This window comes from Trichomonas vaginalis, chromosome III (assembly GCF_026262505.1).
Source record: "Trichomonas vaginalis G3 chromosome III, whole genome shotgun sequence".
Taxonomy (NCBI): domain Eukaryota; phylum Parabasalia; order Trichomonadida; family Trichomonadidae; genus Trichomonas; species Trichomonas vaginalis.
The window spans coordinates 231,514-243,940 of NC_067205.1; the positions used below are offsets into that span (position 1 = coordinate 231,514).

The window sequence follows — 12,427 nt, forward strand, 5'->3', positions numbered from 1 at the left end:
TAAAAATTGAGATCATTCAGACACTAAACCACAAAAAAATTGAGAAGACAATAGATTAAGATATCAACAATAAAATACTGACCTGACCTTCCCGATCATTATTGAGTAAAAAATTTAGTGTGGTTTCACCCCCTACATTTTCCTAAATCTCAGATTAAGCTTCTGATGATCGATTTTTTATTAAGGTCCACGGTACATTTTCAATACTATTCAAAAATTGAATGCTAAAATGAGAATTATCGTTATCGTCTTCAACTTGAATCGATTTTTTTGGAGCTTCTTGGTTAACGAAATTCAAAAATTATATTAAAAATAGTATACAAATATGATATCAAATCAGAATCTATAAATAGATATGGGCTTTTCCATATAAATTTTGAACATTAACGATAGCCTTCACTTGGCCGGACCGTGGACCCTTAAAAAAAATTCAGAAATTTACAGAAATCTTTATTAAATAGCTTTATTCAAATACACTCTTTGGCGAAGTAGAGAGTACACTCAGTTCGCTCATATTCATATCAGGTATGAAACTGTCAGGAATAAGCGGAACTGACGCCAAATAATCCGAAGCAAATTTCTCCGGGATTTGCAAGAAGAATTTGTCCTCAGACACTTCCTTCAGCTGGTATGAGTTATGTGCCCTCATATTTGTAAATCTTTCGTTGAACTCTCTACAATTGGGACATTTTTGCAGGCCAGTCTGATAAAACTTACCTGCATTTGCCATATCCTGCCTCAGCTCGTAGATTAAACCTATATTGAGCCACGGTTCAGGGATATCGCATCTTATATATAATGCGCGTTGAAAAGTAGACAGCGCGTCGTTTATCTGTTGGTTCTTGAAGTATAAATTGCCAAGCGATATCCAGAAATAAGGGGAATCGCTGCAATATTCTATACAATTTTTGTATTTTTCGTAAGCTTGCTTTGAATCACCCATCTTTAGGCTGACACGAGCATCTATAAGCACCAAACTAGGATCAAATCCGAATCTTTGGAGTGCATCATTTAATTCGAGTTGTAGTTCTTGTAGCATAGTGCCGTTCGAAAGGATGAGTCTTGTAATGAAGTATTGGCGAGTTGCGTCGATATTATTTGGGTGTTGCTGATAAAGTGACTGATAAATTTGAAGACTTTGTTCTGGCTGTCCTTGAAGGCTTAAATTGTATGCAATCTGTAACTGCATATCGCCCTCAGACATTCCATGAGGAAGATTCTCCTTCAAAGACATAAGTATTTCATTTGATTGTTGATATTGTTCGACCAACCTATAAAGTAAGGCCAATCTAAAGCAAATATCGTTTCTAATCTGTATATTCGGTGTAAGCTGTAATATATTTTTTAGATATGGTATTGCAAATTCTGTATATCGAAAATGGGCATAAACTATGCCAGCAAGGTATGAAAAATTAACATCTGGAGTCTCTATAAACTTAACTATATGCGAACAGGCCGCAAACGCATTCGGAAAGTCACCAAGAGCTAAATAACAATAACCAAGTGACATCCAAATAGTCGTTTTTTCTGTTTCTTTCTGTAATAGCTTGCCGTAGTCTTCTATCACCTTCCTAATTCGTTCTACAATGATTTTATAATCAGGAAATATAGCTAAGACTTGAGGATTGTTCGGATTATAACTAATTGCACGCTTTGTTGCCAGTGAAGCATCATCTATATAGCCGAGATCCTTGGCAACACTAGCTGCAACTGAAAATGAATCCTCGAAACTCAGGTTTACTTTCTCTAAGTAATACCTTGAGGTCGGGTTGTGCATTGCTGGGCAAAAATTTATATCACATGTCTGGGCCCTTCAGAAAAAATTAGTGACCATCAAAAATATATTCAGCTTTATACGAAATATTCATGTATTTTGGAAACTATTCAAAAGTCGCCTGAATCAAAGTCCGAAATTAATTAATCTTCTGAACCGGGGAAAATGCTAAAAGTTATGTTTTAATTGCTCAGATAAACTAATCATACAGTTTCCATGTTGGTTCACATTTCCAATTTTAATTCTAGTAAATATTATGCCATTTTTGGCAATTGTTCCCGTAAAAAAAGAGAATTTCCATAGATAACTGCATTCAAATAATTCAACTCGAACATAAGACGATATTTATGAAAATAGTTTTAATTCATTTGTACCCTGTCTTGAAAATCTTTCACATTTTGTGCTTAAATTGTAAACGCCTTCCAGTTAAAGCTATGACGTAGAGATACACTCTACACAGCAGAAAATGCATATTAAATTCTGCAAACACGACGGAAACAAGATCGAAGAATTCCAGGAGAAGAAAAATGAATTCTTTATGCAAAAAGATTTTATTTAGAGCTATTATATGCAATAAGAAGTATTATCCATGATTTTTGAATAAACCATCCAAAAAATTGACAACTTACATTTTTTATAAAACTTACTGCTTTTGTATTATTATTAATAATTTTCATATTTTTGAATTTTCTGCCACGAAAAAATAAAAATAAAAAAATGATGAAATCAAGAACAGACCTTATTTCTAAACTCAATAACTATGGTAATCTTATAGAAAACGGAAACTATAAAGAAGCAGATGCAGAATCTGAATCTTTATTAGATTACATCATGGGATATCATTTTTACACTTTATTAGGAAAATATTTCAAATTAAAATCAAAAATCGATGAAAATGCAAACCAATCCGATAAAATTTTATTAGACTATTTAATTTTATTATCTAAAAGAGTTAATTTATCAAATGCAAGCGATTTTGCAAATAAACTTACTTTACTTTTAACTTCAGATCAACAAATTTCATTAAAAATACCTACAAGATTAAGTGGAATAGTACCAATTGATATAAAATTGAATTATCATCAAGATGATATTTACTCGGGTTCAAATGCCTTTCTTTACATAAATATATGGTCGGATTTGCCATATGATTTAACATGCTGCAAATTAGAAATCGAATTTACTCATAATAGAGGCCCTGCAACGTCATTAGTTATAAATAACATTGACATTTTATCAAAGCAGCTAAACAAGCAAGTTGCAACAAGTATCATCCCACATAGAGTTTCATCTCAAAAAGTTTCGAAAATTCTATTAACAATTGAAGGAAAAACAATCGAATTTGAAATACAACGCCAAGTTTCGATCAAAGTACTTCCAGATCCTAATGCTTGCAAGATAGAAGTCCAAAAGCCAAACAGATCTTTAATTGGAGTTCAAATTCCAGTGAATATTACTTTCAAAGCTCCATATACAGAACTTATTGACATACAGCCAACATTTCAATGCACAAACAACTTTCCTCCAATCATTGAAGGCGATTTCCTTCCATTTAACATGAAGGTTGGAGAATCTGTAACAAAACTCTTTTATTTTGAGTCAAATACACCAGTATTTACAACAGTTGTAATGAATGTTGTATTCCAAACCGAAATTTCCGGCGAAACAAAGATAAAACACGTAATTAATTTTGATTTTATCAGTCCTTTCATTGTCAAACCATTTTTGTTCGATTCCAACTATCAGGAACAAAGAAATCCGAAATTATCAAACGATACAACCTATCTTTTGGAGACTTCTCTGCTTAATGATCTTCAAGATAATATTTTAATCGAAAAGATCGAAGATTGCCAAGCAACTGACCTCCCATGCCTACTAGAACCAGGTGAGCGATATACATTTACAGTTATTCAAAAGCCAGGACCGGCAAACAGAAAAATTCATTTTGTATCAAAAGATGAAAAGATTGTCTTCTTTTTGAAGATGCAACCATTTGCAGAACTCGTTCGCAAGACACATTACAACTTCAAATCTCCAACAGAAGCAATAATTAACACAAAATTTAATTGTGTTATAGAAATCGACAAAACGCAGGACACAGAAAAAGCCTGCGGTATAATTCATATAATTGTCGATAAAAGCTCTCAATTTGCTGAAATTGGACCTTCTGAAGTAAATACTGTTGTTTGGTCATCAAAAGTGACTCAAATTCCAATCACATTCATTCCTATGGTAGCTGGATCATATATCTTACCTAAGATAACAATAATTGACGAAACTTCCGTTCCACAAGAGTTTATTAGGTCAATCATCGTCAATTACCAATGAAATATAATGCGTTTATTATGATTTTGTTTATTTTATCTTACTAAATCTGTTTAATTCGAATTAGACAAATTTTTCATCCAATAATTTTTTGAATATTTTTATAAATTTAAATTAAGATAAAAATAACTTTGCTTCTTTTCTCTTTGCTTATCATAAGCAAATTTCTATATTTAACTATCCTCAATTTCTTACTTGTAAAATTTCAAGAATTATTTTCACTATTTATCGGTCGGAAATAGACAGAATGCATTTCATAATGGGTTTAATTCTATTTTCTATTCTACTTCTGTTTCATATAATCTTCAGAACGGAATTTTTTGCAACAAAATTTTTATTCAACATGAATATAAAACGATCCAATATGGAGTATGCATGTGCCAAAGCGTTTTAATCTTAACATTTATTTAGTATAATAGTATTAAATCGACTTATATGAATCTGGAACCTAAAAGCTATCTTTTATAATAGAGAAATGAAGCATGAAATAAGTCAATCTTTTTTGATGATGTTCAAAAAGTGACAAATATGGTAAAAATCGGAATTGTTCAACTTAGCAGTGGCGATGACAAGGCTGCAAATGTTGCCAGAGCTGCTGAAAAGGTCAAGAAATGCGCCCAGGACGGAGCAGAAATTGTTGTTCTTCCAGAAATTTTCAATGGACCTTATTCCACAGCTAAATTCAGAGAATATTCAGAGCCAGAAGGTGGGGAAACATGGCAAAGGCTATCCAATATGGCAAAAGAGAATAATATCATATTGATAGGTGGATCTATTTCAGAATTTTGCGAAGACAAGATTTACAACACATCATACATATTCGATCAGCAAGGTAAGCAAATAGGAAAGCATAGGAAGATGCATATGTTCGATATTGACGTAAAAGGAGGACAAAGATTCAAAGAATCTGATGCATTAACACCAGGAAACCAAGTTACAGTTGTTGACACATCCATTTGTAAGATTGGCGTATGCATTTGCTTTGATTTCAGATTCCCTGAACTTGCAAGGTTAATGGCACTCAAAGGCGCTAAAATGATCATTGTTCCTGGTGCATTCAACATGACTACTGGCCCAGCACATTGGGAATTACTATTTAGACAACGTGCTGTTGATAATCAAGTCTTTACAATTGGATGTGCACCAGCTAGAAATACAGAAGCTTCTTACGTTTCCTTTGCTAATTCTATAGTTGTTGGACCGTGGGGAGATGTCATTTATAATGCTGGAATTGAAGAAAAAGCAGAAGTCGTTGAAATCGATTTGGAAAAAGTAGATTCAATAAGGCAGCAGCTTCCACTTCTATCTGCTCGTCGCACAGATGTATATGAAATGAAAGAAACAAAATAAGTTTTATTCATATTTTTCATTAATAAATTATTTTTATGTTTGACATTTATTTTACTATCGCCTACATGTATGCATTTCATATACACTAAGAGTAAAGATTTTGCAGATATGAAATTTCAAAATTTTAGAGGCTCAATGGAAAAAGATAAGCACATATTTAGATATTACTTCCCTAAAGGAAAATAGATATCCATTGAGTTTGTGTGGACTAAAATCGCTTCACAGAAATGAGTAAAGGAAATGAGATCAACTTTTACCTGAAATTATTGAATTATTTCTCATTTTTCAAACAAATAATTATTGAGTATAAAGTAAGCTGTCAATATCAACCATTGTTTGGAATGAAATTAAAAATTTTGAATAAAACTTTGATAGATAAAAAAACGTTGTCTAAATTGAATAATTGTAATTTGCAGATTGAAAGATAATTTATAGTATCTATATTAATATTGCTAAATATATATATTTGTTCTCCCTTCTGAATTTTAATTGTTTAAATTATTAATGTTAAATAAATTGTAATAAATTCCTAATGCAAAATATTATTTGCCATCCCTTTTCAAATAAACAATTGAAATGAAAATATTGAAAATACTTTAGATTTAAGTACTTTATCAAATAAACCTTCCTTTTGGAAATAACCTAATTAATAGATTGAATACTTTTGAATATCTCTTAATTTTTTTGTGAAGCATATTTAAATGATAAAATATATTAATCATAGGATATTAACATAAATTTCGAAAATAAAATTCTCAGCATTCCCCTTTTCAATTTTATTGATATCAAATATTTGATGAAAAAATCAAAAGAATACATTGGCCTTTTCTACAATCTATTAACAATCGGAGAGAACAATCTCTCTACAGATATAGAAAAGTTTATTCCTTGCATTAATTCAGAATTTGCAGGCTCAATCCTCAACGAATATTTAAGAAACAACGTCTTTCATACAGCATTAATTTCCGTTAAGCAGCCTGTATATGTTGTTGGTGATCTTCACGGTGATTTATTTGATCTACTTCGTATTTTGAATCGCAATGGTTTACCGCTTCAGACAAATTATCTATTTCTCGGTGATTATATTGATAGAGGACAATATCCTGTGCAGACACTTCTATTGCTGATAGCTCTTCACAATGTTTACCCGACAAATATTTCTTTATTAAGAGGAAATCATGAGATCCCATCAGTTTGCGAGCAATATGGATTCAAAGAGAAAGTTCTTGAATTATTAGGTGATGAAAACCTCATGGAAGCTTTTTACACCGTATTTTCTTACTTACCTTTAGCTGGAATTGTTGACAATAGGTACTTTTGCGTTCATGGTGGTATCTCCAAGAATCTAACAAGTTTATCTAATCTTTTACGTCTTGAAATGCCAATTTTGGAGATAACTCCGTTAGTTGAGGATCTACTTTGGTCTGATCCAGCAAACTCTGAAGAAATGTATTTATCTAGTGCAAGAAATAAAGGCCATCAGTTCGGAGCAGCTGCAACGGAGCGTTTTCTAAATTCAACAAAATTATCTTACATAATACGTGCTCATTCATACATTTCGAACGGTGCAACAATATTTCACTCGGCAAAAGTTATTTCCATATTCTCATCATCCCATTACGTAGAAGGAGGAAATGTTGCAACAATAATTTACCTCGATGGAGTACATGTATTCGAGAAACTATACCCGGCTAATTACTTAAAGGTAGCTGATTCTAGTTTAGTACCTATTAACTTTGAAAAGAAATTGGCCGCAACAACAATACTGAAGCCAATAATTAGGCCAAAGCCCAGGCATATGACACCCAAGTACAGAGCGACTCTTCACATTTAAATGCGTTATTGAATTGATTCCTTATTTATTTAAGGCAACAGACATTTAAATTCATCAATTATATGATTTCAAATGATTGTTCATATATTTTGCCACAAACAATCAATTTAAGACTGATTATCGGATTTTCTATATCCATTGTTTGTATATCGATCATGTTAAATGGGATGGCCAAAAGATAATGTTATAGACCGAAAATAGATTTTTTTCGGTTTTCTCTTCAAATAATTGAAAGAATGATACTATTATAGGTTTATTATATTATATAGCATATAATCATGCTATAGCCGAAAATTATAAGTTTTGAGAAGATTGAATATAACACAAATAAATTTGAATGTAAGTTAAATTGCTTGTTGTTTTTAATAGCTATTTAATGGGAAATCCAATATTGCAAAATTCAAATTGAATGATTGAAAGAACAGAAAAAGTCATTCTTTTCAATTTCGAATATGTTTCATTGTATTTATAATTATATGGTAAATAAGATATTTAAACTTGATTTTTGAAGGAAAATTCACAAAATTGAATAAATTCAAATTATTTTTATTCAAAAATAAACTAGTTATTTGAGTTTAATACTAATTATCTATTCAAACTACGAAGTTTGTAATTTAAAATATTTTGTGAGATCAGATTGAATTAATTCAAGGTTCTTTTCAATTAATATTAATGACCATATTACGCATTTTCGAACATTCTAAACCAAATATATAAAAATGGGAGACGAATGTTAAATTTGCTAGACATGGGGGAGTTGTCTGCAAAGTGCACTTATTTTTATTTACTTCTTTTGACTCGGCTTTCTTCTTCAGTTGTACACAATACTTTGGAGCATATGTCAAATCTTTAAATGGTGCAAGGTTCTGTTTATATAAGTCAGTAGTATATGTGAAAAGTTTTCCATAAGAAATAGGTTCGAAATATTTGCACTCCCACAATGTTTTCATAACATCCCATAACGGTGTTGTTCTATCATAACGAACTACATATTTATCTTCTCTCTTTGTATAAATCTTCATTTGTTTCTCAATGTTCATTCCACCACAAGCTTTGAGAATTTCTATATAGTTGCGAATGAAATATGTTGTCATTGGTAATCTTTCATTTAGCATGTAGTGGTCTTCAACAAGAAGTAAGTCAATAGTTCGAACAGTTTCACATTCTTTTGGTATGTATCTCTTTATTTCATTATGTCTTGAGTCATTGAAGTAACCAATGGTAACATTAAATGCTATACCTGTTGCGTCAGAAATTTCTTGTACTTTACTTTGAGGAAAGTCTCTAACACGAATGACTTCTCTCATGTGGTCAATAGTCTCTCCATCTACTCCAGCCTGAATGCAAGCATAAACGAAACAATTGTCTTCTGTCATAAGTGCTGCAGTTCTTTTGTTCAATTCATTGAAGATTTGGTAGCGCTCAAGATTTATAGGTAATGTGCAAAGATACTTCCAGAACTGACCACTTCTCTTCTTATAAAACTTCTTTTCACCATTATCTTTCCAAAAGCTTTCTATAAGTGCTGGGTTTCCTGTTTGCTTAAGAGCTTCCAAAATGGCTTTCTGGTCATTTGTCAGTGTGCTTTCATCTCTATATGGTCTCTTTTTTGGTTTGCCTTTCTTTACATCTGACATCGTTAAGCCTTCATATTCTGTTAAATCATACATCTTTATTTCGGTAAGATTCTTTATGTTTGTCAAGAAGAAGTCATAGTGCATTTCAACAATACCTGCAGCATTTGCTTCTATCTCTAATATAAAGTTCTCCTTCAAGAGCTGATGTAGTAATGTTCCAATATTATTGAGGTTTAACGTAGAACATTCATACTTTCCACCAAGTTTATAACATACCATCCATCTTTGTTGGGAGTTTATTTTAATCTTCTCTAAGAGTCTCATGAAAACCTTACCGAAATGTTTGTGTAAGTAGTCTCTGTTTGGTTCATCTAAAGCTTCGATGTTAAAGTCAATGAGTCTATTGCCTGACTTCACATTTCTCTTCCTATTCTCTTCATCTTTCTTTAACCATCTCTCACCTTCTTTTGGTTTGTCGTCAATGGAACGAATGACATCGTTAGCTTTGCGAACTTGTTCTATAGCGCTCTTAAACATCTCTCTTCTCTGTTGTTTCAGTGTGTCGTCTCTTCTTCTTGTTTCACCAACGTTTGCATTTGTTATGTCAAACATTTCTCTTCTTACTTCATGAGGTACTGAACGTCTATGATATAAGTCAATAGCAACGTCATTTAAAGGAAATGCTCTTGCATGGACTTCGTCCTCGCCGCGTTGCGGCTTTATGAACTCATGAATCCTATCATAAGTTATTTCACCATTGTAGTCTTTAATGAAGTCAGCGAGTGCTTTTTTGTTTGTTGCGTAATGCTTTGCAACATCTATATTAGCTTCTGTAAGAAGTTGTTTTATTTCCGAGTGTTCTAACTTAGACAACTTCCGATACATCTTTAGTAGGAAATAAAAAAAATATTTTTTTGAAAAAATTAGATTAGATTTTTTTAAGTTATTTTTCAAAATAATTTAATATTTTTATTTTAATGAAACACATGCAAGATTGCAAGTTCTTTTCATACAATGCTCTCGCTACTGCCATCAAGAATGAGTTCAATAATGCTTCAAATGTTAATGTTATCTTTAACAAGAAGTTTGTGAAAGAATCTAAGTTTGGTCAGTATGTCAGACCATTAGCTATCGTCATTGACCACAAACGTTATACTTCACAAGAGTTAGCAGTAGTTTTGAAACAAAAGAGTTTCTTCGTGAATGTCAAAGATACTCATTATACTGTTATAAAGAACTCTAATATTGACTTCTTCAGTATTGCTTTAAATCTTTCCGAACAGAAAGAATATAAGAAGGGTGAAACATCTGTGAAATATTATCCTTCATCTCTGAAGACAATAACGAACAAAGATGTTATACAGAAATTCTTACCAAAGGTTGAAGAAGCTTCTATTGACATTGACGAAGGAAGTGAAATGGTTGAAGAAATTGACCCTGAGGCTTTATAAGAAAATATATTTTTGGTTAGTCTTCATATCGATATTTTACAACAATTCCCCAATGTATAAACTTTTCATACGCTTTTTCATAAGCTTTATATACCTTCAGAAATTTTGCATAATCTTTAGAAGCATTTAGATATTGTTTAAATGCTTTGTATGTCTTCAGAAATTTTGCATAATCTTTTACATGTTGTTCGTTCTCTTCTTCTGTCATGAGTTCCGAATATTCTAAATTCATGTTCTTTCATATGAGATAAAATTTTATAAAAAAAATAAAATTAGCTTAGATTTTTTTATTCTTCCTCTTTGAAGTTATCGAAATATTCTGTTATTTTTTCCTTCAGTAATGTTAAGTCTTCTTTGAATGTAAGTATTGTGCAACCTTTGATGTCATAATGTGTTTGAGGAAGAGTATTTTTGACAATTTCCTTTATTTGCTCATTCGGTGTCATTGAAATCGGTAAGTTTTCACGATAGAACCAGTTTCTGTCAGATTTATATATTTTAGCTAAGTCATAAAAGCTCTTGTTGTTTCTTCTGACTAAATGCAACATAACCACATCTTTATCTTCTTCTTTCTCCAACTCTTCAGTATATATCATATACTTATAACTCTTTTCCTTTCCTTTTGGTACCGAACGCGGTATTCTTTTCTGTATGCTTTTGTCTTTGGATTCAATGACTTCATCTTTTGCTTGAAGTTTCTTTTCCATCTCTCCACGTTCTGCTTTATATAGTTCATCTAACATCATGAAAATATAACAAGCATAACGAGGTGAAGCCCACATTGCTACAGCGTTTACTAAAAGTCTATGAACATAATAACCTTTCAAACCAGGAGCCAAATTCTTGCGATTTTCGTACGGAATCTCTTCTCTCGGTTTTCCGAGGGAAGCAATCATATGAGGAAATTCTTCTAAAAGTTCTTTTGTCTGTTGGTTTTCAAACCAATGATATGCTTGCTTTGTAGAACGAAGAGCGTTCATTATACTTTGCATTTGGTACATATCGTCTTTGACCGAACGAATGAGGCGAAGTTGTTTGTTATATTGTATGTATTCGTATTCTTCATTTATAGCTTCATGGACTATAACTGTTGTTGTGTTCTCTGATGTTGTCATTACTGTCTTTACATACAAAATAAAAAAATAAATAAAAATAAAACTAACTTTATTTTCTGACTTTCACAAAAGACCAAAAATAAACGCTTTACATGTATTTTTCAGCAACTTCGTCAAATAATTTTATAGCTTTATCTATCTCATCTACTTCAAACGTTTCTTTACCTTTCGTGGGAGCACCATACATTTTCTCAAAAACTTCAAGCAGTTCTGTTTCAGCAGCTCTCATATCATTAACAAACACAACCTTGACTCTATTGACTGTACTGTCATATCTTTGAGTTATATTATATGTCCTTCCTATCTTATATCTTTTTGTGTTGAAGTCCTTCGGTTTCTGAACGATGTAAAGTAAGCCTTCACTGCAACGTTCCGTATCGAATGAACCATATGTTATGAAGTTATATCCAACAACTGGGTCTAACCATAACAAAACTATTGGTATAAGACTTTTGTCTATAAGATATGCTCTTGTTCCATGAAATGCTACTGATATCATAAGCTCAGGATTTCTTGTCAAAATTTTCTGAGTTGAAGCATTTCTAACCCAGTCGTTTGTTTTCTTTCCAGATGGAGATATAATGTCTGACAAAGAATATTTGTTGTATTTCTTTGAGTATCTTACGTTTAAATCACCTATTCTAACCACTTTGGTGTCATTGTCTATCTTTCTAACTGTTTCAAACTCAATGTTTGACATTACTGTCTTTACATACAAAATAACTAATGAAATTCATTATTTTTGTGCTGAATTCAATAAAAATAATGTTGAGGTGAAGAGGTGAGATCTCACCTGTTTTTTCACCTCTTTTTTCACAAGCGTTTTACATGAATTGTACGATGTATATTTGAAATCCTAAACAATTTCGTAGCTTCTATTTCTTCTTTTAGTACATCGAATGTTTTAACAATGCCGAAAGTTTCTTTATACTTCTTCTTGACATCAGATAAAAGGAAATCTTCTGCTGTTGGATAGTTTTTATTAAGAAATGTCAACATAT

General features: G+C 31.7%; 7 protein-coding genes across 7 annotated transcripts, besides 2 other annotated features; 4 read left to right on the forward strand and 3 right to left on the reverse strand.

The window, feature by feature from the left end:
- The first annotated feature begins 184 nt into the window (after positions 1 to 184).
- Positions 185 to 419: a mobile genetic element.
- Positions 420 to 441: 22 nt separating this feature from the next.
- TVAGG3_0613030 (cellular component assembly) lies at positions 442 to 1,782 on the reverse strand (the record flags this gene model as incomplete). The annotated part of the gene is made up of 1 exon (XM_001309401.1): positions 464 to 1,777. The coding sequence occupies one exon, from the start codon at positions 1,775 to 1,777 to the stop codon at positions 464 to 466; it is 1,314 nt and encodes a 437-aa protein (XP_001309402.1).
- Positions 1,783 to 2,491: 709 nt separating this feature from the next.
- TVAGG3_0613040 (gryzun golgi trafficking family) lies at positions 2,492 to 4,162 on the forward strand (the record flags this gene model as incomplete). The annotated part of the gene is made up of 1 exon (XM_001309402.1): positions 2,492 to 4,102. One exon carries the CDS (start codon positions 2,492 to 2,494, stop codon positions 4,100 to 4,102), a length of 1,611 nt encoding a protein of 536 aa, XP_001309403.1.
- Positions 4,163 to 4,627: 465 nt separating this feature from the next.
- Positions 4,628 to 5,920, forward strand: TVAGG3_0613050 (Nit domain-containing protein; the record flags this gene model as incomplete). Its single annotated transcript, XM_001309403.1, has 1 exon — positions 4,628 to 5,449. The coding sequence occupies one exon, from the start codon at positions 4,628 to 4,630 to the stop codon at positions 5,447 to 5,449; it is 822 nt and encodes a 273-aa protein (XP_001309404.1).
- Positions 5,921 to 6,245: 325 nt separating this feature from the next.
- TVAGG3_0613060 (phosphoprotein phosphatase protein) lies at positions 6,246 to 7,283 on the forward strand (the record flags this gene model as incomplete). Its single annotated transcript, XM_001309404.2, has 1 exon — positions 6,246 to 7,283. One exon carries the CDS (start codon positions 6,246 to 6,248, stop codon positions 7,281 to 7,283), a length of 1,038 nt encoding a protein of 345 aa, XP_001309405.2.
- Positions 7,284 to 7,975: 692 nt separating this feature from the next.
- Positions 7,976 to 12,427: part of a mobile genetic element that runs on past the window's edge.
- Positions 9,838 to 10,311, forward strand: TVAGG3_0613080 (uncharacterized protein; the record flags this gene model as incomplete). The annotated part of the gene is made up of 1 exon (XM_051240098.1): positions 9,838 to 10,311. The coding sequence occupies one exon, from the start codon at positions 9,838 to 9,840 to the stop codon at positions 10,309 to 10,311; it is 474 nt and encodes a 157-aa protein (XP_051086685.1).
- Positions 10,599 to 11,426, reverse strand: TVAGG3_0613090 (KilA, N-terminal/APSES-type HTH, DNA-binding family; the record flags this gene model as incomplete). The annotated part of the gene is made up of 1 exon (XM_051240099.1): positions 10,599 to 11,426. The coding sequence occupies one exon, from the start codon at positions 11,424 to 11,426 to the stop codon at positions 10,599 to 10,601; it is 828 nt and encodes a 275-aa protein (XP_051086686.1).
- Positions 11,515 to 11,925, reverse strand: TVAGG3_0613100 (organellar and viral DNA polymerase type B; the record flags this gene model as incomplete). The annotated part of the gene is made up of 1 exon (XM_051240100.1): positions 11,515 to 11,925. One exon carries the CDS (start codon positions 11,923 to 11,925, stop codon positions 11,515 to 11,517), a length of 411 nt encoding a protein of 136 aa, XP_051086687.1.